Source organism: Lactuca sativa, chromosome 4 (genome assembly GCF_002870075.4).
Source record: "Lactuca sativa cultivar Salinas chromosome 4, Lsat_Salinas_v11, whole genome shotgun sequence".
Taxonomy (NCBI): Eukaryota; Viridiplantae; Streptophyta; class Magnoliopsida; order Asterales; family Asteraceae; genus Lactuca; species Lactuca sativa.
Genome location: NC_056626.2, coordinates 124616681 through 124643220, shown reverse-complemented (window position 1 = coordinate 124643220; position 26540 = coordinate 124616681). Strand labels below are relative to the sequence as shown.

The 26540-nt window shown below is 32.9% G+C and overlaps 2 protein-coding genes and 1 long non-coding RNA gene across 3 annotated transcripts; 1 reads left to right on the top strand and 2 right to left on the bottom strand.

The window, feature by feature from the left end:
* Positions 1-5483: 5483 nt before the first annotated feature.
* Positions 5484-6720, bottom strand: LOC111877928 (uncharacterized). Its single transcript, XR_002845564.2, has 2 exons — positions 6462-6720; positions 5484-5782 (listed from the first exon to the last, which is right to left on the bottom strand). It is a non-coding gene; the product is annotated as an uncharacterized LOC111877928 (long non-coding RNA).
* A 2987-nt stretch (positions 6721-9707) lies between these two features.
* LOC111877898 (uncharacterized) lies at positions 9708-10550 on the top strand. Its single transcript, XM_023874402.1, has one exon. It carries the CDS (start codon positions 9708-9710, stop codon positions 10548-10550), a length of 843 nt encoding a protein of 280 aa, XP_023730170.1.
* A 9914-nt stretch (positions 10551-20464) lies between these two features.
* LOC111877926 (L-ascorbate oxidase) lies at positions 20465-22914 on the bottom strand. The gene is made up of 5 exons (XM_023874429.3): positions 22565-22914; positions 22377-22469; positions 22046-22258; positions 21667-21846; positions 20465-21553 (listed from the first exon to the last, which is right to left on the bottom strand). The coding sequence occupies exons 1-5, from the start codon at positions 22829-22831 to the stop codon at positions 20594-20596; spliced, it is 1713 nt and encodes a 570-aa protein (XP_023730197.1). The 5' UTR covers positions 22832-22914; the 3' UTR covers positions 20465-20593.
* Positions 22915-26540: the final 3626 nt, after the last annotated feature.

The window sequence follows — 26540 nt, the reverse complement described above, 5'->3', positions numbered from 1 at the left end:
CCGAGACTGATATGGATAGTGATTCAAGAATCAACAAAACCCTCGTGATAATAGAATTCTGAACAAGTAAACCTAAAGATGGTCATGCATTCAAGGGTCTTTAGAAACATCCAAACTAATATGGGATTGTTTGATAGAGCATTGTAACATGGAATAATAGGTTCTTTTGGTTACAATGGTTTTTGAAAACAAAAATAAAAGTTTGTTATCTTCTAAAAACATTTATAGTTCAATGAAAATTGAAAATATTTTAGATAGTTTGTTATCCAGTTATATCAATATTTCTGATTTATTATTACCATGAAGGTTAGCTAGCCCTCAACAACTTAAGGTTGACATGCAATCGTTTTAGAAAGGGAAAATGACGTAAAAGTCCTCAAGTTTTCACAAAAATGACAGTTTTATCTTTGGACGTGTTTTAGGTCCAGTAAAACCCGATGTTTTGTTTAATTCGTTCATTTATACCCTTATAGCCGGTTTCCAGGTAACCTATCGGTTACCTAATGCTAGTAAAACCCTTGAATTTTCAAAAATGTTCGGATTTACCCTTACCTTAATTGTTATTTTAATTATTTTGATTATTATTATTATTATTATTATTATTATTATTATTATTATTATTATTTTTTAATAGATTTTTAAATGTATAAAAATATTTTTATTAATATAAATATAATTTTAAAATATATTTACTTGTATTTAGTATGTTTATCAATATAAATATATTTTTAAAAATATATATATACTTGTATTTAGTACTTATATACATTTGAAAGCTCATGTATTCCTTTAGAAATGTATTTATATATTAAAAATGTATTTATTTGTTTTTAGTATGTATAAATATATATTTATTTCATATGAAAATATATTATATACATATAAATATAAAAATACATATTTATATGGTTTATATTGTATAAAAGATATAATTATATGTATTTGTACATATTACTATGTATAAATATGCCTTTAGTTCAGAATTATATACATACGATAGTTTTTATACAAAAGAAATACATATTTATATCTATTAAATACAAATAAAAATATTTTTAAATGCATGAATATGTTTTTAAATGTATAAGTACGTTTTTATTTGTATTTGATACATATAAAGGTGATTTTAAATGTATAAATATGTTTTATTTGTATTTAATAGATATAAATATATATTTCTTTTGTATAAAATATATCTTGTGCATATAATTATGAAATAAATACGTATTTATGATTAGTAATATGTACAAATACATATAATTATATCTTTTATACAATATAAACCATATAAATATGTATTTTTATATTTATATGTATATAATATATTTTTATATGAAATATATATATATATATATATATATACCTACTAAATACAAATAAATACATTTTTATTATATAAATATGGTTTTATAGGAATACATGGGAATTCAAATGTATATAAATACTAAATACAAGTATATATATATATTTAAAAATATAATTATATTAATAAAAATATTTTTATACATTTAAAAATGTATGTATAAAATATTTTTATACATTAAAAATGTAATAATAATAATAATAATAATAATAATAATAATAATAATAATAATAATAATAATAATAACTATCAAGGTAAGGGTAAATCCAAACATTTTTACAAAACTTAAGGGTAAATCTGAATATTTTTGAAAATTCAAGGGTTTTACTGACATTAGGTAACCGGTAGGTTACCTGGAAACCGAGTACAAGGGTATAAATGAACAAATTAAATAAAACATCAGACTTTACTGGACTTAAAACACGTCCAAGGGTAAAACCGACATTTTTGTGAAAACCTAAGGGCTTTTATATCATTTTCCCTTTTAGAAATTATTTACCATGTAAATTTACCTTATATTATAATATTATAAATAAGACGAAGTGTATTATAAGCAACCATTCCTTAAGCAATGACCATAAGGTGATCCGTTATACCCATCACATTTAGCCACTAAACTTTTTTTCGTTCTCTATTTACCATTGAACTATTGAAACTGTTCACATTTTACCCTTATGACCGGCTGTTACCGGTCATAAGGGTAAAATGTGAACAGTTTCAATAGTTTAGTGGCAAATAGTTAACGAAAAAAAGTTTAGTGACTAAATATGAACAAAATCGAAAGTTCGTTTCCCTCTAAAAGTTCAATGACTAAATGTGAACAAAACTTCCTCTTGTATTATGTTTTAGTAAATTATTTATTTTTGTTAAATTGTAGCAACATTTGTTGATGAAAAAATCTATGAAATAAAAAAAATAAAAAAATAAAAAAAACCCTTGAAAATATATTTAAAAAAAAAACCGAAAGCGAAATAAAAAACCAATGGTTTGACATTTTCCAAAATAAAAAATCAAAATTTCCAATTTGATTTTGGTTTTACAAAAAAAAATGAGCCATTCTCACTGATGTGAATTATGACCATTGGTTTGGCATGCGGAATTTGTGACATCCCATGAATACGTAGTTACAACATCGTCTGAACTCGTAATTCAAAGTAAGGGGTTAGAGTATCATCGCATGAATACGTAGTTACAACATCGCCTGAACTTGTAATTCATCACCTACAGGTTATGGGCCTGCTGGTGTTTCCACTGGGTTGTCTAGAATAGTCTGTGGTCGCCATCTATACTCTGGTAGATGACTACATCGCCACATTGCCGGTTAAGGGTATGGTATCTCCTTTCATCCTACATCACCTATTCATCATCATCTATTTACCTAATTATCATCACCTTTCTATCATTACCTATCTCTCATCATTTTATTTCATCACACACTAACTATTTCATCTTCCCATGTTTCATCCGCAACATATTTGTAGATATAAAATAAATATACCGTTTAAATCTTTTAAAACATGTATAAAATCGTTCATCCAGCATAGACAGCAAGTATTCAAATAATATGCACACATAGCACGTAATTTATATAAAATACTTCATATCTATGTGTAAGATGAAAGTAACTATATATACCATAAAAATCCCATAAATGCTTCCGAACTTCAAACCCCAAGGTTTACTCTACTAAAGCTTCATATTCTCGGCTCTCTGGACCTAGAAGGGTCCAGATTCCTAACTTCAAACCCCAAGGTTTACTCTACTAAAGCTTCATATTCTCGGCTCTCTAGACCTAGAAGGGTCCATATCTATAACACAAACTTGCAAGAGGGGTTTGAGGCATTCAAAACCCCAAAGATGAAGTGATTCAAGCCCTAACCCCAAAATGGAATCTACACAATAGGGAAGGAAAGGGGTTCATTTTTGTACCTCAGAATGAAGCTCCTTGCTTGAATAACTCAGAACAATAACCTTCCTTGGTCCCTCTTGCTGGAACTCTTCTCCTTTCTTGCAAAATCACACCAAAAAGCTCAAGATAGTTCTTCCTTTCAAGGGTAACAACCGGTCATAAGGGTAAAATGTGAACATTTTCAGTAGTTCAATGGCAAATAGATAACAAAAAAAAGTTTAGTGACTAAATGTGAACAAAGTCGAAAGTTCGTTACCCTTTCAAGTCATTATCCCTTAGGAATTAGGACCCTTATTCAAATCCCTATATTTTTTAAAATGATAAAAAACACTACAAAAGTCGGTGCTCACTTTCTTTTCTTTTCCTCCCTTCTACTTTTTTTATTTTCCATTCTCACTCCCTATACATTAAATTCATGTACATATTCCACCCTTTTAGTTTGAAGAATGACATTTCCTTCCCTATATTTTTTAAAATGATGCTTTTACCTCTTAACTTGACTTTTTCTTACTTTTTAAAATACTCGTTTTCACCCTAAACGTTGAATTTTTTTCAAATATGACTTTAACCCCTTCAATTTTTAATAAAGTCTACCCCGTATACAGTTACCATCCTTCTACTTTGTAAAATTTCACTTTAAACACCTCAAATTTTATGTTTGTAAAATTCGTTAATTTATTTAAAAAAACTAATTTAATATATGTTACTTTTATGTATGTATCAGTATAAATTCGAGGTGGTCAGCGTTTTGACGTAAATTTATAAATTTCGTCTGTTAATTTAAAAAAAATTACTTGCTTTTTTATGTACGTATTGGTATAAATTTCAGTATGTCTACGTTTCGATGTAATTTTTTTTTTCCTTTTTACGTTTTGGTGATTCGAGTTTGCCTACATTTTGATGTAAAATTTTTTTTACATTATCATGTTTACTTAGTTACTTTTAAGCATTTTGCTTGACATGGATTTGTTTCCTAAATTTTATTTTTTGTTACGTCCTACTAAGATTTTATGCATGATTTTGGTCCTTGATTCTAGTGATTTGACTACTTAGTGATTTTATGCATGATTTTGGTCCTTGATTCTAGTGATTTGACTACTTAGTTCCTTTGAAGTTTCTATTTGCTACTGAAAGGGTCCCTTGTTTAAATCCATTACTACCGATGTAACGTGCGACAGGTAAAATCCTAGTTCTTTCCTATAACGCTAGTTGGTTTTCTAGGTTGACCTCAAAATGACGAGGTTCTCTGGATATGTTTCATACTTTATCAAAGTTCTTCACATCTAAACTATTGGTTATATAATAAATCAACCATGTGACAAATGATAGATCTAAATATAAATTGACATCAATTGATTCTCACTGAAAATGTTAGTGAGTAACCAATATTTTCCCTACTCCATTGATCTCCACTAGGAGGGTTTATGAAACTACTACATCGCTTCATAAACACACTTACACACATGTATAAGAAATAAGTCGCACATATCTCTCCTTTCAAACATGGATTCAAATTAAAGAGAATCAATTTCTTTAAATATCGACTAATAAAATACTAATCCATTTATTCAATTTCGTTTCACTTTTACAGCAACCTCACTGAAAAATTGTTCGTATGGTCGGACACTAGAACTCACAACTACATCTTAACAATTGCACTCCTTCTATGCCATCATCTAAGTAATATTAGTGTATTAACTTGTACCTTACCATAATCCCACAATGAAATTTTTTGGTCATCATGCATCCTATTATTCTAGGTTACAATGAGGGTATTTAAATCAATTCCTTTACTCACTCCTACAAACCACTATCATTATATCGCTTCCCATTTCTTGCAATGATTAACATTTCCAAATCAGTCATTATATCAGTTAAATCTTTTTTCCAATACTGAAACCTATTCATCTACATTTGTCAACCTTCAGAAACGGATTTATCTATGTACATAAAAACCCTAATCTAAATTTGTTTCCTTGTTAAGAGTTAAGATGGATCACATTGACCTTGATGAAGCATATGGTATGTTTGACAATTTACTTTGTTCAAAGATACATTACACAATTTATTTTGTTCAAGTTCACCATTGGTGAGTTCCTAGTTGTGGACTTGAACTAAATCATTGCCAAAATACAGATAAACTCTTTCATTTACCAAATTATTAAATGAATTCATTTGTCAAAACACAACAGACTGCATTAACATGACAAGTATACAAACTCAAATTGTTATTATTATAACTGCATTTGTTTAGTATTTGTGCTGCTGTTCAAAACAAGCAGCCATAAATGTTCAAAACCTAGAAAAAGATCTCAAGTCCTATTTAAAAAAATAATAATAAACAGGACAAATGACATATTGAGTTCATTTCAAGCTATGAAAGCTTTTAACATGAGTACTTGATTTTCTTTGTGAATATAAGATGAATGCTCGAAGTTACTGAAGCTTAACAACATAACCATATAATTTGATCATGACTTCTGATCAGGGGTCACATCATTCTCGATTTTCTGCAGCAAAAAGACAGTGAAACATGTAAACAAAAAAAATGGGCATAAAATGTTGTTGATATGTATATGCATACAAGAAAACAAATATGAAAACACAATGAATTTTGAGAAAGATGAATTGCAACAAGTTGTTAATCTATTTGATTCACATATACAAGTATAAAAGCTTGAAATCTTTCAAATGAGAGCAAGAAGACTATATCCATGATGCATCATCATGTTCTCTATATTTCTGAAGAGACTGAAAAAAATCATGAAGAAACTTAAGATGCCATAAAAAGTACTTCATCAATGATCAATATCTATTTCCTGTAAGTTGTATCTAAGGCTTGTTGCTTCTATTTCAATCAAATTCACTGGTTAATGAACTTTTTTACACAAATCCATGTGAGAATCATGGAACCAAATACTTTGGAATGCAAAACTATGCCCTTAATCTAATCAGCGATTTCAGCTATTGCGTAGTACATTTCATGGTGTTCTTATCATATTTTTAAACCATTAACGCCTCAATTTATCCAACCATGGCTAATTTAGGTTTCATGAAATTTTCTTATGGAGCTGTATTCATCGATCCTACGATATTTAAACCCTACCAAATTAGATTAGAAGTGGCTATCATCTTAGATTCGAAATCGAAGGGAAGTAAATTAACGGAAAGCAAATATTAGGGTTTTACCGATTGCGCGTTGTGCCAAGCGAGACCCCGGTAAACGTTGAAGGAAAATGAGCCGCCGAGATAAATCGTGGCGACGCCGAGACCCAAAGTGAAAGCCTTAAACGTCAAATCACCAGCTTTGCTTATCACACCCATGGCTATCTTTCCTCGGTGCTCTGTAGGCTACTTCTTTTATGAAGACGACTCAAGTTTGAGATGTCTGCCGACTCCCGCTGTCCTCGTATAAATGAGGGGAAGAACATTTGTGTTAGGAAAAAGTTTAACTACTTTAGTTTTGAAGTAATTAAACTACGTACTAATAATAATAATAATAATAATAATAATAATAATAAAGGGGTATATTTGTATTAGGAAAAAGTTAAGGACGAGCATGGGTCGGTTTTTGGCTAAAACCAAACCAAACCGTAGAATGTCGGTTTTTCGGTTTTTAAACCCATATAGGTTTGGTCTTTGTATGGTTCGGTTTTTCGGGTTGGGTTTATGGGTTTTCGATTTGAAACCGTGGGTTTATGAGCTTTTTTTTTTTAGTTTTTGGGTTCAAACCCACTGAAAGTACATTGCAATAAATATTATTGTATCTACTTTAAATATACTAAAATAAATAGTATGGATTTTAGTATTCTAAAAGCATAAAAATATTCAAAAGATCAAAGTTTAATACCACTAACAGTTTGTTAAAAATAAACATAAAGTAATAAAAGGGATAAAGTCTAAAGTCTAAAACTAAAAGATTAAAACATAATAAATAATATATATGTGGGTCGATTCGGTTTTTATGGGCGAATTTTTACATCAAAACCGAACCAACCGTTATTTTTCGGTTTTTATAAAATTCAAACTTAAATTGTTGGTTCTTGCTTTGGTTTCAGTTTTTCGGTTTCGATTATGTCGGTTTTTTTTGGTTTTATGGTTTTCGATTCGGTTTTTGCTCATTCCTAAAAAAAGTTATAGAAACTGTTCCTCACATTCCATTTCAGTTTTTTATTTTCATTTTTGTTTATGGTGGACCTGTCAAAATATTTGTCCAAGGTGACATCATATGTGGTTGCTAGCGTGACAGGGTCGGCTCTACCCTTTGCAAAACTAATTAAGGGCTTAGAGCCCTCAATTTGAAGCTTATTCTGTTAATTATATATGTATATATACGTTTTCTTGGGTTACAAAGACAAGTTGGAGCTTGACTTGGTGGTAAAAGTGCTTGTTTATAAAACTAAGCGTCTCAAGTTTGAATCTGTTTGATTACCTAAAGGGCCCCAATTTTTTTGTTTGCTTAGATCCCTCAAATTGGTTGAACCGCCCATGTGGCGTGATAAGTATTTGCCATCGTGTTTCTTCCCAATCGATCCGTATTCAAAAAAGCAGATTGATTTTTTCACACAAACTAAAGTACAATGCTATTAAAATGCAACATTATTAATGTTATTAAGTACAATGTTATGCTATTAAAATTCAATTGATTTTTCAACCCAATCGATCCAATTCAAAATGCAATGCTATTATTAAAATTGCTAATAAAAGTACATTGTTATTAAGTACATTGCTACTAAGTACAAAGCAACTAGTTATAAACAGCACATAAAGTACAATAAATGTGGGCATAAACAAGTATTTGTCCTAATTGTTCGAAAAAATGCAACGGTTCTTGAAATGTCGGAATCATAATTGATGATACCGATTCCTTAAAAATATTGGAACCAAAACTCGTGGGAACCGGGTCCAATACATGATAAATGGTTCATAAACGTTTTCTGAATTTTCGAAACTCAATGGACTATATCTATTGCAAACTTACAAGAAATTTATGGCCTTTAAAAATGTGTTAATAAGTAAGGATCGTTAATATTTTGTAGTGCGTTCATTGATATTTATAAGGGTATTATCCAAGTTAAGCTTGTTAAAACTGATATCATTCTTGGATGTAATGCATCCTTTATCACCCTAATACCAAAGATAAAGGACCCTATGTTACTTGGAGATTATAGACCGATCAACCTCATAGGATGCATGTACAAAATCGTGGCCAAGATCCTAGCTGGTAGATTGAAAAGGGTGGTTGGCACAGTAGTAGAAGAGGTGCAATCTGCGTATATTGAGGAGAGACACATATTAGAAGGACCACTGATAATCAATGAAATACACTCATGGGCCAAAAAATCGAAAGAAAAGTTATATATGTTCAAGGTTGATTTCGAAAAGGCATTTGATTCCTTAAACTGGGGATATTTGGATTCCATAATGGCACAGATGGGGTTTAGCATTAAGTGGCGGGAATGGATACATGCTTGTCTCTCATCTTCGCGCGCATCGGTTTTGGTGAATGGATCACCAACCGAGGAATTTGAAATCACAAAAGGGGTGAGGCAAGGGGACCCGCTGTCATCATTCTTATTCATAATTGCCATGGAGGGATTAAATCAAGTATTAAAAAGTGCACCGGAACAAAATTTCATCTCAGGTATTACACTACCTAATAATGGTCCAACTGTCTCGCATCTATTTTACGCAGATGATGCGATCTTTGTGGGTAAATGGGATAATTCATCGATTAAGAATTTGGCTAGGATTTTAAAATGCTTTCAGATAAGTTCTGGATTGAAAGTTAACTTCCAGAAGTCGAGAATTTTTGGGATTGGTGTTGAGAACTCAAACATTACCCAACAGGCACAAATTCTAGGTTGTCTCCAAAGCTCTTTTCCGTTTACATATCTTGGTGTGCCCGTAGGGGCAAATATGGCATTAAAGAAATTTTGGAGATCGATAATTGATAAATTTCAATCTCGACTCTCTGTATGGAAGGCAAAAACGTTATCTTTTGGTGGACGCCTCACGTTAATCAAGTCTGTTCTAAATAGTCTTCCCACGTACTTTATGTCCTTGTTTAAAGCACCCAAAGGGATCCTGGTTGACTTAGAAAAACTGAGAAGAAAGTTTTTATGGGGTGGAGACGATCCCAAATCCAAAATTCATTGGGTATCATGGCCAAAAGTGGTTGCTGCCAAATCTGATGGAGGTCTTGGTGTTGGAACGTTGAAGGCGCAGAATATTGCTTTGTTAACAAAATGGTGGTGGAAGATAAAAACAGGAGATATGTGTTTATGAAAGGAATGTATAATCTCAATCCACAACTTGAACAAGAAGCCAGTTACGATAATAGCAAAAAAATCAGCAAATGGGACATGGTGCAACATCGCCAAAGCAATACAATCCCTACCTGAATATGATGTAAATCACCAAGATTTGTTTACAATGATCCCAGCATCAAACACCTCCTTTCTTTTTTGGAAAGACCGGTGGTGTGGCACACTCACACTACAAGAAAGATTCCCACGTTTATATAGTTTGGAAAAGAAGAAGCTTTGCACAATTAATGACAGGATCAAGACTGATAGTTTCAATTGGTGTTGGAAAGTTCAACAGATGGAGGATGACGTGTTATCGGATTTCATAAGTCTTTGCTCCCTGATCAGTGATACTAATACCCTACCGGTGGTCAACTGTTTTCGATTCAAGTTAAGTATAGATGGTAAGTATATGGTTCATTCCCTCCAAAAATATTTGGATGCAAAGAATGCTATCCTACAATCAGGTGCACAAATAAATTGGTCCAAGGCGGTTCCACTAAAAATAAGATGTTTTATATGGAGGGCCCTCTTAGATCATATATTGGTGGCAGCAAATTTGGAAATAAGGGGTATAAAATTACAATCAGCCACATGTCCACTTTGTAATTTGGAAAAAGAAACAGGTGATCATCTATTGATCAATTGCTCAGTGGCGAGAGAGGCGCGTGGATGGATATTTAACTGGTGTGGAATTAAGGTTACTCAGTTTAACAATGTCATTGACTTTGTTAATTTCGCGGCAAATTGGGGCAGTTGTCCTACAAAGAGAGAAAGAATGAATGCGATTGTTTATGGTCTCTTATGGTTCGTATGGATGGCGAGAAACAACAAGGTGTTCAAACAAACAAGGGTGACCCCCGCAAAAATCGCGGATGAAGTGATCTCTCAAACATACACATGGTTTAAGTACCGAACCCAAGGTGTTAAGGCTAGATGGATTGATTGGAGTTTATCTCCCTTTTGCTAAAATACTATTGTACTTGTTATTTTCTCTTTGTACTTGTACACTGCTCATGATTTAGTTTCTTGCTAATCATGTTGTTTTTTTATAAATATATTTGCTGTTTCCAAAAAGAAAACAAAGGGTTTTAATTTGATCATTTATTACCTAAAACGACTATCGTAATCTGTAAAATGTTTGACTCTTTATTAAACAGGAGTGTCCCATATAACTTTTTTATTATACAATGTTTGGAGATCATGAGTGTTAATACCAAGTAATATTAACACAAATATGCGTGCGTGTAGGGGGTAGGGGGTGTTATGGAGAATATAGTCTATGTCTATGTTGGAAAGCATAACTTAAAATATATGATTATTCACTTCTTTAAGGTGAGTCTAGCATCAAGCTTTTGATAGTTTTTAAATATATGCTTTTAGCTTTTAACTTTTATAAAATACCTCGAGAAAAGAAGAATTTGTATTCAACGATCATAGTTTCTAGCTTTAATTTTAAAAAGAAAATTATAATACATAAGTTACTTCAAATAGCTTTTGGTAGCTTTTAACTTTTGGTTTATATATAATTTTATATACAACTAATTTTGTCGAAGACCACTACATAAATAAAAATTATATTTCCAATTACTAGCTCTTTTTGTCAAACACGCACTTAAATTATTTTCAACATGGCGGTTTTATGTGGTTGTTTACTGGACATCGAAAGAGTTCATTTGCACCCTTTCTTGCCACAAAAATCATAACTTTATTTAAAATTAAATTTTAATTAATTAATTTCAATAATAATAAAATTAAAACAGTTATTTTATAATTTTGTTTTATTTTATTTTTTGAATGACAAAAATTACACGAAAACTAGCAAAATGCAAGAAATTAAAAATACAATTACATCACACTAATTGGATTTTTCAACCAACAAATACAATTTACTTTTAATCTAAGACTTCTATCATACAACCAAAGAAATTGAATGACACCTTTGCAAAATACATCCTTCCTTAGGTTCTAGCTCCAAACAACCAACGCGCCTGAAATTAGAGCTGATAAAAATCAATCCAATCTGCCAATCCAACCTAAAATTTGTAGGTTTTATTGAGATTTTTTCAACTCTTTTAAGTTAAAGGTGTGAACCCACCTAACCTGTTTAATTAAATAAGTTGAGTTTGGTCAAAATTATCAAATCGCCAACCCATTTAACTTTAATATATACTTTGAAAATTTATTTAAATTTGGAATTAATTTAAGTGGTGTAATCTTATAGTTAGTTTATTTACCTTTTTATTTTAAATTAGTTAATCAAACCATCTTTACTAACAAAAATAAACATGTCATTAAAGCAAGATAAAGTATTATCGAAGTCAGACAAGATAACATCATATAAACAAAAAAGAATTTCAGATGATTCAAGAAGAGTATGTACCTTAGAAGTCATTGGAGACTTGTAGTCACCAGTAGTTACGAATCATTTGTCAGTCACCTTCTCTTCTTCCTTACTTTCCTCCTCATACTCAGCAAACATAACTTCATGCGTGGGGTTTCGCATTTCATCATCATCTGATCCAGATGACCAGATTTGGTATGTTCTATCCCCTTTGCCATTTCCTCTTCCAACCAAAGACATCCATTTCATCTTAGCTCTCACTTCTTCTAGCCTTTCAGTATAATATGCCTCGTCCTTCACTCTTTCTTTCTTATTTTCTCTCTTCCTGAACATGCACTCACTTGCCATTTGGTTCACATCATTACAGTAATGGCAATCGAAACCAGAGACACCTTTCAATTTCTTCTCTGGCTTCACAACCTCAGACTTGTTATCTTTTATCTCCACCTTCGTCCCTCTCTCATACCCTTCGCATTTGATGAGTTTCCCTTAAAATCACTTTTTCCTTTGAACTCCGAATTGAATAGCTTCTTGAAAAAATTCTTCACTTTATTGTTTGATTGAAACGCCACCACTTCGTCATCAGAATTAACAATCGAACCTTCATTTTCTGATCCATCATTCTCAGCTGACTCGACCTCAGATTCTCTAACAGTCATCTTCGACATCAATGCTAGAGGACCACCCAAACTCATTTTTGTTTCTTTAGGTATTTCATTAATCTCACTTTCATGAGCCTGCAAAACATTGTAGAGATCACCAAGAGAAAAGTTGTCAAAACTTTGTTGAGTCTTAATCATCAGACTGATATTACGTCACTCTTTACGAAGCCCCATCAAAAAAGTCAAATTGAATTCAAGAGTGGTACGATTGACTCCATATCATCTGCAATTAAAGATTAGTTCATTCAGACGATCATAGTAGAGTTCAATATTCTCACGTTCTTTTTGTTTGAATTCTCTTAATTCAAGCAGACACTGCTTAACATAACTTTTCTTCATCTTCTTGTTACCTAGATACTTATCTTTCAAAGTATCCCAAATCTCTTTAGCCGTTGTGTGTCACACCCCCAAACCAAGGATGGCGGAAACGTCCGGGGGTGGAGGACTTCATGTATAGTATCACAACAACATGTATAATAGTGCTCAAAGTAAATACAACCATCATAAATATAATTCAAAAAGTTACACCAATGTATAAGTTTACATATTTCAAATCAATTACATTATGATGACAAAATGAACTGTTTGACGATTTATCGTCCCATCCTCAAAACGTTGTTGATTTCCTGTTTCACTGAATTCCTGAGAATACAAGTAGTTTTGAAAAAGTGTCAACACAAAGGTTGGTGAGTTCATGAGCTTTTGACAGTAAGAGTTTGAAAATCGATCTTTGTAAAGAGATGTATGTTACCAAGAAAAATCCAATATATTCCTTATAAAAGTTATGTGGTCCTAAATATCAGGACCGAAAATGAACAAGTATTTGTCATACTTAAAGATATAAAAGTGGTTTCAAATTGGCTTAAAACCCTTTCTGATTTGAGAAAACTCCCGTAATGAATGGTGTGTAGTCTTAAATACCAAGACTGAAAATATACAACAATATCTGTAATTATTGATATAAAAGTGATTTTAAATCGACATAAAACCCTTTTTGATATGAAGGCGTACAAGTATTTTTCCAAACTTAAAGTAATTTCAGTGAGCTAAATCGACATAACTCACTAATTTAACGTTAGACCCCGTAAATCTTATGATTTGGTAATACCACATGTGAGCTATCATAACCATACTTGACTTAGACGGCCTTGTAATTGCGACATTCTTCAGGCGTCGCGAAACTGAAATGACACTTGTCACCACAGACCTGCCGGTCTAGCTGTTGCAAGCAGCTCAGGTGTGGGTTTGTCAAACCCAATATAGATCTATACACAACTATCACGTTCTCCCTACAAGAGACTCTGGTTACAATTTACAGGACTTTTTGAATTGGTTACTTTGGAAGTAACCCGAAGCGAATGACTCACTAATTTATTCATTAACAGATTTACGTGAACTAAACTGAAAACCTTTGGTAAATAAGTTTGAGAAGTAAATGATACATAAACTATACCTATTATAGTTTATCCAAAACGTTTGTAATGTATAATAACTCTTTTATGAAAATGCATTAGTGTTTTGAATCCATAAACTATGCTCATTATAGCTTAATATACGTGTTCTAAATGAATGAATAATCTTATCATGAATGACTAAGTTTCAGTTTATGATGATAAACTAACAATGAAACACATTCAATATTTAGAACTTATTGTTATACACTTTGCTCAACATAATACAAAGTGTTATGAAAGTTATATGTTGTTAACTGAATTTAACCTTTCTGCGCTGTTTTAGAAAAGTCATAGAAAAATCATACGAAGTCGAAAACTAAATCCGTAAATTCTGAGAGTTCCCAAAATGTGTCTAGTTTACTCATAATTTTTATCATGATTTTTAATGACCTCCAACTTGGGTGAAAAGGTCCATAATCACAGACTGGTCCGGATTGGTGTTTGAAATGATAGGCAGTTTTGTAAAAATCACCATAAATTGTAGAAAAATCGTATGGAGATGTGCAAGTAGTCATTTTAAAGCTAAGAACTGGAACTACTTACACCTAAAACAGTTTTGAAAACAAAAATGTTTAAGTTGTCCAAAACAGTCCGTGAATTGAGCCCAACTTTTCTGATGAAAGCTGTTAGAAAATTTTAGTTATGTTCTTGGTGTTTTAACTTGTATTCCCCCCCCCCCCCCCCCCCCCCCCCCCCCTAAAAACTTGAGAAAACATGAAAATGTAGGGGTATGAACTCACCTTGAGTGGTTTCAGAAGATGAGTGTTGGAGATGAGAAGTGTTCAACTCAAGAACACTTGAAGATTGCTTGAAGATTCAAGAATCTAGCACAATTTATGATGGAAATTTGTGTAAGAATCAATGATTTGAGTACAAGGAAATGTATTAATCATGAGAAAGGTGATAAATCTTACCACAAATGAGAGAAAACTTGATGATCAGCCCTTGAATCTCGAATTTGAGGGAGAGAATTTGAGAGAAAAGTGGGTTTGATCTTTGGTAGAAATGAGAGAAGTAAGTGAGAATGAGGAGAGAGAGAGAGAGAGTGTGTGTGTGTGTGTGTGTGTGTTGTTCCAGATCTAAAACGTGGGAGAGGCTGAAAATTGAGTGGGAGAGGACTATGAAGTGACTAGGGACGGTGGGGAGGTGTGTGGGTTAGTCATGGAGTGGGTGTGGTGGTTGCTTGTGTCATAAAGCAAAGATAAGTCAACACTCCACCTTAAATATTCACCCACTAGATTTTATTCTTAAATAAATATTTTCATAAAAAAATGATTAAATTATGAATATTTAGGGTCTTATATGTTAAAATATGATTTCTGGAGAAAATCCCGTGTTAAAATAATTAAAAACGGGCTTAAAACGGAGAAATGATCGAAAACCGGGTGAAAAAGGGTGAAATCCGAAGTCTGGAGGGGGTCTCGGTCTCAGCAGCTTTAGAATCGGAGGGAGGGCTTGGTCGCTGAAGTGAATCCGAAGGGAAGGGACTGCGGTTCGAAGAGAAGCTCGCTGCCGGGGGGGGGGGGGGGGGGGGGGGGGGGGGCTTGGTTCCGGATTCGGCGTTGCGGCTCACTGGCTGCGGTCGGCTTGCTGCGGCTCGTTGACTGCGGTCGTCTTGTTGCGGCTTCGGATGGCTACTCATGGGGACTCCGGTCCTCCCCCTTTGACCTCAGTTCTAGAAGGGTATGGCCCCTATAGAGAGGCTTTGGCCCTAAGAGGCTTATTTCCAATGAATCTTCCCTTTTCGAGTGGTTTTTCACCAAGTCGAGTGACAGAATGTCCCAGAAGCACATAAAAAGTTTGAGAGAGATTTTTGGGAGAGATTCCACATTCTTGGAGAGATTTCTCATACAAAGAGAGATTTGGGAGAGATTTCACATATGGAGAGATTCCACATTCTTGGGGAGATTTCTCATACAAAGAGAGATTTGGGAGAGATTTCACATATGGAGAGAGATTTGGGAGAGATTGCACATTCTTGGAGAGATTTCTCATACAAAGAGAGATTTGGAAGAGATTTCACATATGGAGAGAGATTTGGGAGAGATTTCACATACTTAGAGAGATTTGGGAGAGATTTCACATACTTAGAGAGATTTGGGAGAGATTTCACATACTTAGAGAGATTTAGGAGAGATTTCACATACTTAGATAGATTTGGGAGAGATTTAACATACATGGAGAGATTTGGGAGAGATTCTCGATAAAGAGAGATAGAGTGAAAACGATTGAGAGGGGTTTCGTGTGTGGCATTTGTGAGTGTCCGGCTTCGCGATGCAAGGTCCATAAACCCCGTTAAGCCTTGTTTAAGGATCTTACACACTCCCAATGAGTATGCAGCATTGTTTTATCGGTTTAGCTCGTCACTCACCACAGTTTTAGGTTAAGGAACTCTAGATATACGAACTTTTCGATTTATGATCTCTCATAAGAATAACTAGTTGCTTAGAAGTTACATAATGTAAACTCTAGTACCCATGGGCAAATTGAGTCGACCAGTTTGACTTGTTGACCTTATTTGACTTTGACTTGACCGGAAATTGACGGTTGTCACATTTTACATCCACGAACATAGTTCTACACCACCGGTGGAAGAGCTCCATGTAGTTCACACATACAACATTTGTCATTAGATTTGTATTTGTCAGTTTGAGTAGCAACATCAGCAGATGAACCAACATTTTCGAATTCAGCAAGCATTGAAGGGAGAATGTTTCCACTCTTGATACATCGCCATAGATCTTTATCGATCCCAGTCAGATAATCTTCCATCCTATCAGTCCATTGATCATAGTACTCAGGAATCAACATAGGAATTTTGGTTGAAGAACCGAGGAGATAAGAAAATCCAGTCATTGTGTTCTTGTTGAAGTTTGCCATTAACGTACGAACATAATTAATGAAAAGCTTCAGAAAGAAGAATTTAAGGAGTAAGGTGTTGTTTGTTTTTTGGAAAAACCTTTTCAGACCTATTATTGTTGTGCGGCACAACACACGCACAACACTTTTCATCTTGTAGTTGTTTGTTTTTCAGAAGTCTTCGGATTAAAAAACATATGCACGTGTTTTTCTTGGCATAGCTCTTGTTTTGCCTCTTCCTACCTCTTCCAACCTCTTCTTCTTCTTTATTTCTTGCTAAAATATTGATTATATATTGCTGAAATCTTATTTCACATTTTTTTTGTTTATTTTTTTTGAATTATTTTTCTTTTTTTTATATTGAATAATAATAATTTGTTAATGAAATATCATTATTTTATGCTAAAATATCTTTATTTTTTGTTAAAATATCATTATTTTTTGCTGAAATATCATAAATTCTTGCCGAAATGTCATATATTATTTCGGTATTAAAAAACTATTTTTGGATTATAAAATCAGTTTATTTTATTTTTTTAATATCTGCAGCAGCATGCAGATGTTAAAAAAACAAACACGTTTTTTATTACAGTTTGCAATCGTTTGGTCCACCTCTTCATAGGTGGTCCGCAGACTTTATAGATTTTTGCTTCAAAAAAACAAACAACACCTATATTTTCCAGAAATCAATCACCGAACACTCGATTTATCAAACTAAAAGCAGAATTGAATCGATACAGATGATCAGAAAAGATTTTCAGATTCAAAAGTGCAGAATATTTTGAATCTAAAACGAGATTCAAAAACTTTTTAAACCTTGAGAAAATCAGAAGTCAAATGTATGAATCCTACTCTGATACCAAATTTAGTTCGTATTGATTGAGGAAATGAAATGAAATCAGAGTTTGAATTGAATCTAGAACACAAGAGTGAATATAATATGGATGGCTCAATTAAACTTCTGAAGGTTACAAGAGTGAATAGAGTAAGAACACGAAATGCCCAAAAGTTACTCTATCTGTAATACATATCTCTATTTATAGGAATTACAAAAGTTAACAAAAAAAATACATAAGGGCTAAATCTAATAAGCTTCGACATACAAAAGTGCCCCTATGAAATACATACAACGAAAGCTGAAATACAGACTTCGACACTAAGATGGACACATGACACTTCGACTCCTCACAACACAATTCGACCTCAACAATATATTTTGAGAATTTATTTAAATTTGGAATTAATTTAAGTGATGTAATCTTATAGTTAGTTAATTTACCTTTTTATTTTAAATTAGTTAATCGGGGTTTAACTCGTTTATTTACTAGGTTAGGTTAGAAAATACATAATAAGATCAACCCATTGCCAACCTATTCATTTAAAATGTTAGGTTGAGTTCGAAATATCAACTAATTTAAATAAACACGTGGAGTTGGGTTGAAATCTTCAACCCAAATGGATTGAACCCGAACCAAATCCAAATCGATCCATTGTCAACTATACCCAAAATATTGTGCGCAACCATCTCCAAGCTTTGTCTTTGCGTCATTGAAACACCGGATTGATTCGCCCAAATAAAGAGTATAACACACCCACTAATTGTATGAGACAGCATGTAAATCACTGTCCTACCAAAGACCAATAAATCTCTTAATAAAATCTGCCACTTGACATGAATCCATGATACAATAAGATGAGTAGCCGACTCAACATTAAAGTCGCAGAAAGATATAAAATGGAATCCATATCCATCCCTTTTTTGCTTAGATTATATCTTTCAAGCTAATACCTTTGAGTTTTGATGGGGACTAGTTATCCTACCAAGTAGAACCTTCCCCATGATTAAAGTCCCAATATTAATAAAATGCCTAGTGAAAGAGACCATAGGCTCATCTTTCTGACCATTTAGTATTTAGTTTAGTTAATGTATCCCGAGGCCCATTTACTAAACCGACCATCATAAACCAAATTTACCCCATCTCCATTAGTATTCAATTAGTCCATCTGAGATTTCATAAAGGTATCTAATTTATCTATAGACTCTATCTATTAACCATTTAATATTAGGCCTTCTCGTATGTATACCACGAAGGGTTTCGTGGTTTAGGTGGCCACGACCGTGGCTCGTGCACACTAGCCCGGACCTTCGTGGTTCGTCGTGCTCGTGGCCCATCGTGGTCGATACCATGGATTAAAACACCCAATCAAAATTCGTCCATGTCTAACGGCTAGTTTTGGGCGTTTACTCAAGGTCTTTTTTTAAAAAAAAAAAAATTACCTACAAACTTTCTTATAAATATTTTACACAATTCTTCTCTCCTTTTATTCACAACAGAATTCCTTATATTTTACACAATTCTTCTCTCCTTTTATTCACAATCATACACTTGTGTTGCTTGATCTTTTAAGAACAATGGCTCCCAAAATGATGAATTGGTCAGAAGAGGAAGAAGAGAACTTAGCACTAGCATGCGGTCCTCTCGGATATTTTCAAGTATTCGTCAGATGCATCAAATGTTATATGGTATCCCAAATACCTAAGAGCAGCCACACATTCTTCCTCTAGCGTCGGGTTTTTGTTTGAAAAAATCATAACGAGATTCTAAAGCATTACTAATACATAAAAATATAATCTTATTCAGACGGAAATGACGTTCGAACGATTCGTCATTATAAAGACAATTATCATCAAAGTAATCACGTACCAATAAGTTATGTGTGACTTGGCGATCACGATTGACGACTGCCCTTGTACGAGCAACATTCGAACTTTCTTCGTCATGAATGTGTTGCACAACGTTGAAGAATGTATATCGACGAATTCTACTCATCATCCGAGTCATAAGTTTTTTAGACTTCCATGTGTTTTGTGGAATTCATATGCATGTGTTTTGTGGTTTTAGAGAATGAAGGTTTCAAAGCATGAAGGATTTAGAGAATGAAAGTGTAAGATTTGGTGAAAATAGAAGATTTTATTTATATGTATTGAATTGAGTTTGAAAAAAAAAGGCCAAATAGCCGTTCAACGGTTGAGAAAGCAATCCACCAATCAAGTTTTGCGTTTAGAATTGTCGTCGACAACACGATGCACAGAGACGGAACACGGGCACTAAAACTAGAAGGGCCGGTTACCACATGGACCACTAATGCTCTCGTTGAAAGTATACCACATGGCCTAACGGATGAGCTTAATATTTAGCCAATATGTTTAAAGGCTCACTAGCTAAATCACCATCACCACATCAATTCCCACGTCCATCAGTTTAATGTATCTAGAGGCCCACTAGATTTACAACCTATAATCCAAAATTCCAAAACTATCATTGATAAATTAAACCCAAATTTGTGCAACCTCCCCCAACACAGCATGCAAAAACTATAGGCATGGCTTATTCTTAATGTACAGCCCATAAAGTGTAGCTAGTTAATATTGTTTTAAATACATTTCTTATCTTAATTTTTGGCTGTTTTGATCATAATAGATGTTTTTTCCTCGAATTTAGTACTTGTTATTCTTATAAGACTCAAATGCCATAGCTTTAAATACTTGTATAGAAAATCTGTATGATTAAATGTGGTATCATTCATTCTTTATACAAAAGAAGCAGCAAAAAATTTACATTTACGTTCAAATCAAGTATGAATATTCATAAAAACACTAAAACAAATAAAATAATAATAATAATAATAAAAACTAAGGCCTAATAAATCTTTTAGTATCACCACAACCCATAATAGACGAGGGCAATTTCGTCACTTTCTCGATCCCTTCTTCAAACACCGCCCCCATACCCATAAAAAAATGGGACTCAATATGGCAATGAAACGCCCACACCCCCGGATTATCCGCTACAAATCTCAAAGCAGTCCACCCATACGGGTGGACCGGTACTGTATTCTTCATAATGGGGTCCACTAAATTATACCTCTTCGGATCCTCCGAAACATTAAACTTCCCACTTCCATATCCAACAACCCAAAAGTCATGCCCATGCAAATGCCATGGGTGCGTTTCACTGTTATTGACATTCAGTGTGTTTGCATTTTGCAAAATAATGTCAACAGTCGTGTTGAATTTTAATCTATACAAAGAGTTGCTACTAGTCGCGTTCACATTCGGAGCCACATTATTTATATCATAACTTTGATACCCGTTGATTACATCTGGTGGAGGGGTCTGTTCGAATGTGTGTAATAAATCATGTTTAAGTGATATAAGATATGGTGTATGAGGAAGGCTAAAAGAGACATTGTTAATCGACCATTTGACACTTCCGTTGATTCGGTTTTGTGTGTTTAAAAGAATAATCACCCGGTCTGACGTCTGTGGGACCGGGTGAATATACTTAGGATGAGATTTGATTGCCAGACTCTGATTGACCCTGGGTTCAATCGCGCCCCAAAAGGGCCCACTTGGTGGGACCGTGGGTGGGGACCGCTTTGGGTGGTTTGGGTAGTAGTTGAAGATGGCTAAGCCGGTTGGGACCGAGTTGTTACGGCTAACCATTTTTGACATTGCCCAGTAATTTCTTGATGGATCTTGGTTTGCAGTAATTAAAACCGAATAAGTTTCACCCGAATAAATAAAAAGATTTTTTACGATGAATGGTTCCACATAGTGCCCATCAGCTTCAACAACTGTCATATTATGACCCTGGTTTTTCAAAGAAACAAAAATAAATAAATAAAATAAGCAATTTTGTAGTTTTTTTTATGTTTTTGTTTTTTTAAATCTAATGAAAATAGAATTTTGGTTATAATTTTTACCTCTATTTCGAAACTGAGAGCGGCTAGAGCAGTTAGGCTTCCGATCCTTAGCCGGTAAGTTTTTCCGGGAACGACGGTGAGAACATACGGCGAGCATTCAGGATTCGTGGCGTTACATTTTGCGGCCTCAATTCCCGGTGTACTGCAATTGAATCTTCCTCTTCCTTGAATCAATAGTGACTGGAAACAAAATATGATAGAATATAAGAAAATTAAACTACGTTTCACACTGTATTAGAAGCAATTTAGCCAGATCTAACTATTAAGATTTTGATTTAATGAAAAACGTAAAATGGAACTGATTCTGAAGTTTTTCATGAATCGAAGAAAAGTGAAAATGTGATTGGATTCTTGTGTGTGAATTATAGCCGTTGAATACCTGAGGATCGCCGACCCAGACGAAGGGAATAGACGAAAGGCCGGCGGCTTGTTCGTATGTACTTTTGTGATACCAGTCGTTGAGGATGATGCTTCTGTCATGGTCGTAAGAGAAGGGCTCGACTTCTCCGTCCGGCAGCGCCACCCGGAGCGATCCGTATAATCCTGCCTCTCGTTGCATCCCGTAATGCGCATGGTACATGTAAGTTCCTGCCTGCATATTCAATCGATTTCAATTTGATATAAGTATATAACAAACTGTTGAAAAAGCTCTATGTTTAATGTTATGGATTAGGGATTAGGGATTAGTGATTAGGGATTACTTTACTTACCCTGTCAACAACAAACATATATCTAAAGGTGTCTCCTGGTAAAATAGGGCATTGAGTAACGCCTTCCGTTCCATCAGCCCATGGAGTTCCAATCTGTGAATTGGTAAATCATAAACAAATCAGTTACGTACATCTTCAAATACTAATCAAATCGATTCAAATCAACCGGTGTGCATGTGTTTATGTACCTGTCTGATACCGTGCCAATGAATGGCGACATTTTCAGTCAACAAACTGTTCTTAAGGTCAACAATAATGATGTCGCCTTGCTGCGCGCGTATCGATGGACCAGGTGTTCTTCCGTTAATGGTGATGACTAACTTTCTGAAGCAATCCTGTGATTTGAACTCGTACTTAATCTCCCATCTATAATGTCGAATCCTGGCTTCAACGATTGAATTAAGGCTTAAAACGGAAAGCAGCAATACGCACAGCAATGGCAGATTCTTCGCCATTAGTGTAAGTTTGTAGCGAAGTGAAAGTGTGTTCTAGGTCGACCCCTGATTCGCTGGTTGTGTTGGTTTTTGAGCAGGTAAGATCTATGAGATTAGTATATATATGGGGTATGGTGGGTGCCTGTAGGAAATTTCTGTGGGGTTTCCTTCGATTTGTATATGCAATATGTGAAAGTGGCCTTTTACTTTTTATGCACAAGATATTTGACTTTGAACGAGAGTGGATTGCTTAGACAACGAAGGGAGGAACTTTCTATAACTTTAAAGTTTATATAAATATCTCAAATTTGAAGGTTTCAATTGTAAATCTATCATTATAAAAACTGTTTCAAAGTAAATATCAATTATATGAGATTTGGTTCTCATGCCTCTATGGCTCATCTTTCATAGAAGCCCAAATTATGTTACTCCCTATTACACACTGTTTTATTAGACTATTTTCTATTTAATATATATTTTTTAAGTAAATAGTTTTATATTAGATTTGTCGTTCCAAAAATAATAATAAATGCTAACGGATACATATAATCATTATAAGAGTAAGGACAATACTCATAATAAATTAAGTAAATTTATAGATCAATATACATATATGTGACAAATTATGACATTTAATAGACTATGTCTTTAAGTTTATAACCATAACATATGTTCTTTTTTAATGTCGTCCTGACTAGTGCAACACCATAAAATAAAAACTGTTTCTTTACTTTGGAATGTTAAAAATGATTCAAAATTTGGGCATATACGCAATATCAAAAAATAATACTTCATTTAACTCTTAGTTATCGTTTGTAACGTTTATTTTCTTGTTAGACAAAAACTTTTTCCATTTTTTTACTAAAAATGTCACATATCCAAGCTCTCCAGCACAATCAAACAATTTGTACGATTGGAAAGTACTATGTTTATATTAGTATGTTGGTGGTTAGACAATTTGCTTCTTTTTCTTATTTTCCAATGCTATGTTCGGCTATATTTGGTATGATATTTTAGTTATAATATCGTTGTTTTATAATCATGGCATGTTGGTGCTATTTGCTATATATTGTTGGAATTTTGCTCTAGTGTAAGATGTATCGTTTTGTTTGTAATTATCCCAAGGCATATTCGTATTCATGCTTCGCATTGTTGATACTATAACCATGATATGTTTCATGTATCCGAGAATGTTTGGTTCTCTCGTATGTTATGCATAAATAAGGACACATGTTATATTGTAAATGTGTGTATGTTTCATGTTTTTACAACTAAACAACAGAACTTTTTTTGAAGTGAAAAACTTTCTAAAATCGTAAAAAGATACAATATGTATATAGATGAATGTTCTATTCTTCAATACATTTAGGAATTATTTGGTATAAATTTTGGGTGATAAACATACAAGTCAATATTAGTTGGATTTCAATCGATGAACCACTGATTTTTTAAAGAAAATTCCAACTTAACCCGCTATTTCCGGTTATTAAAACTAACGTCAAACGTGATTTCTCATTTATCTAGATGACATCATATACAACATGAAATAACATCTTGCTTTTTAAAATGATTTTTAGTTTATTAACACATACCATAATAATAAAAGAAAATTCATTCTACAAAGTGCATAGGATCTTAATTCTTAGGTAGGTTAATAAAAAGTTATGTTTGCTTTAACACATGCTAAATATAACTTATAGTGATTGAAATCTAAAAGACTAACACGCAATGACTTATATTGCCTTAAATTTTTTTCATGGAAATTAGTTGCGAAAGGCGAAAAGTAAGATAGGCTATTACATACTCTATTATTATATTATATAATATAGCTGCTTGACTTGAAAGGTGTTTTAGCGTTTACCAAGACCATGTCAAAGTGGCATCAAATATTGGAGTTGGTCAACTTTACACGAGTATTATGCAGGCAAGCCTCGATTTATAACGGAGAAAGTTAGTAACGACATTGATTTTTAATAAGTTGTTTACAACTATTTAATTATTCTCAACTCAAATATCAATTACACGAGTGAGATATTGTGAAAGTGGTTGGAAGTTATTTAAAATAACAACTTAAAAGTCTTATTAGCAAACACATAGGTATTGTCCAAGTAATTACTAATAGTATCCCAAACATTTTATGAATCAAAATAATTAAAAGATTGTTTGATAAATTGTTAATTGAATAATATTTGGTTGACTAAGTGTATGACTGAGTCAGACACATGTGGTTTTTTTTTCTTTTCGAATTCAATAAGAAGCGTTATTAGTGGCTAGGAGACTAAATAAGATTTGTTTAGTTGTTGTATGAAATAGTCTAATCTAATAGAGTTGGATTCAAACAAATTCTCCAAAAAAAAAAAAACATATCAAAGAGACACAAATTATAAAGGGAAATATATATGCACCCCCTTCAATTGCATTGTATATCCCCTCTTCCCCTTTGTGAGTATAATAGTATTTGTGTACTCACAAATGATGTCACAATTTATGCGAGTGAGTGATACATATAAAAGCACCTCTTATAAATGAAATCATGATGTGATGGTTTTCAATTGTTTGAACCAATAATATTTTTTATTCTACTAATGTTTTATATAACAATTATAAATGAATATTATATATAATTATAAAAAACAATATATTATAAAAATAATAGTTAAAGATTTACCATAAAATAATTACAAGTTTATATTTTTGACATTTTTAATAAATAAAGTTTAACAAAATTGATATATTTTCATATTAATATACTGAAATTATCACATCTACTATTTTATACAATATTATGGAGTCTTTGAACATATGTTAGCCAGTGGCTAAAAACCCAATTGTTAAAATCAATTTTTAACAAAAAAATATTATGAAAATGAAGTTGTTCTTTTAAGGTCCCATGCATTGGAATAAAACTTTTTCTTAAAAAAAGCTGTGGGAAACTGGTACCGAACGAAAACAAATGAAAAGAACAAAAAAGAATTTATATAGTGGGTTTGACGCGTAATTGTGATAGTGAAAATCATATTATATTATTCGAAAAAATCACATAGATCATTACGAATGTTAGTTTATGTTTTTAAAATCAAGTTTTGAGCAATTTGCAAATTTTTCTAAATGATAATTATTATTTGTGAGTTTTTTTTTTCTTACCGTTTAGTATTAATTTTATGTTACATAAAATTTATTTTACTTTGATAAAAGTTACATTTTCTAGTTATATTTCCGCTTTTAGATTTTAGACTAAACCCTTCGGACACAAGAAAAATTAATTATCCTGGGATTTCAAGAAGATGTCCAAAATTTGAGAAACAAATTTAAAATTAAGAAAATGACTTAGGAAGGTAACTATCTTTTATCCGTGTTCACGTATTGGCAACTTCTTCTTTTTTATACATAATAAAGCAACTAACTTGTTTTAACTGTTTAAATTACACCAACATTACCGGCTAATACCTGTTTTAACCGGTAACTCAAAGGGAAAATGACTTAGGAGGGTAACTACTTCTTATCCGTGTTCACATGTTGATAACTTCTTATTTTTTGTACATAAGAAAGCAACTAACTTGTTTTAACTGTGTAACATCCCAAAAATCATGACCAAAAATTTCGTTTTTAATTTAATATTAAAACCATAATTGTCAAACCATTAATTTAATACTCCGACATCGGGCCCCGCCCGGCATCAGGCCCTGCCTGGCATCGAGCCTCACTCGGTATACAGGTCTGTCTCTCTTAG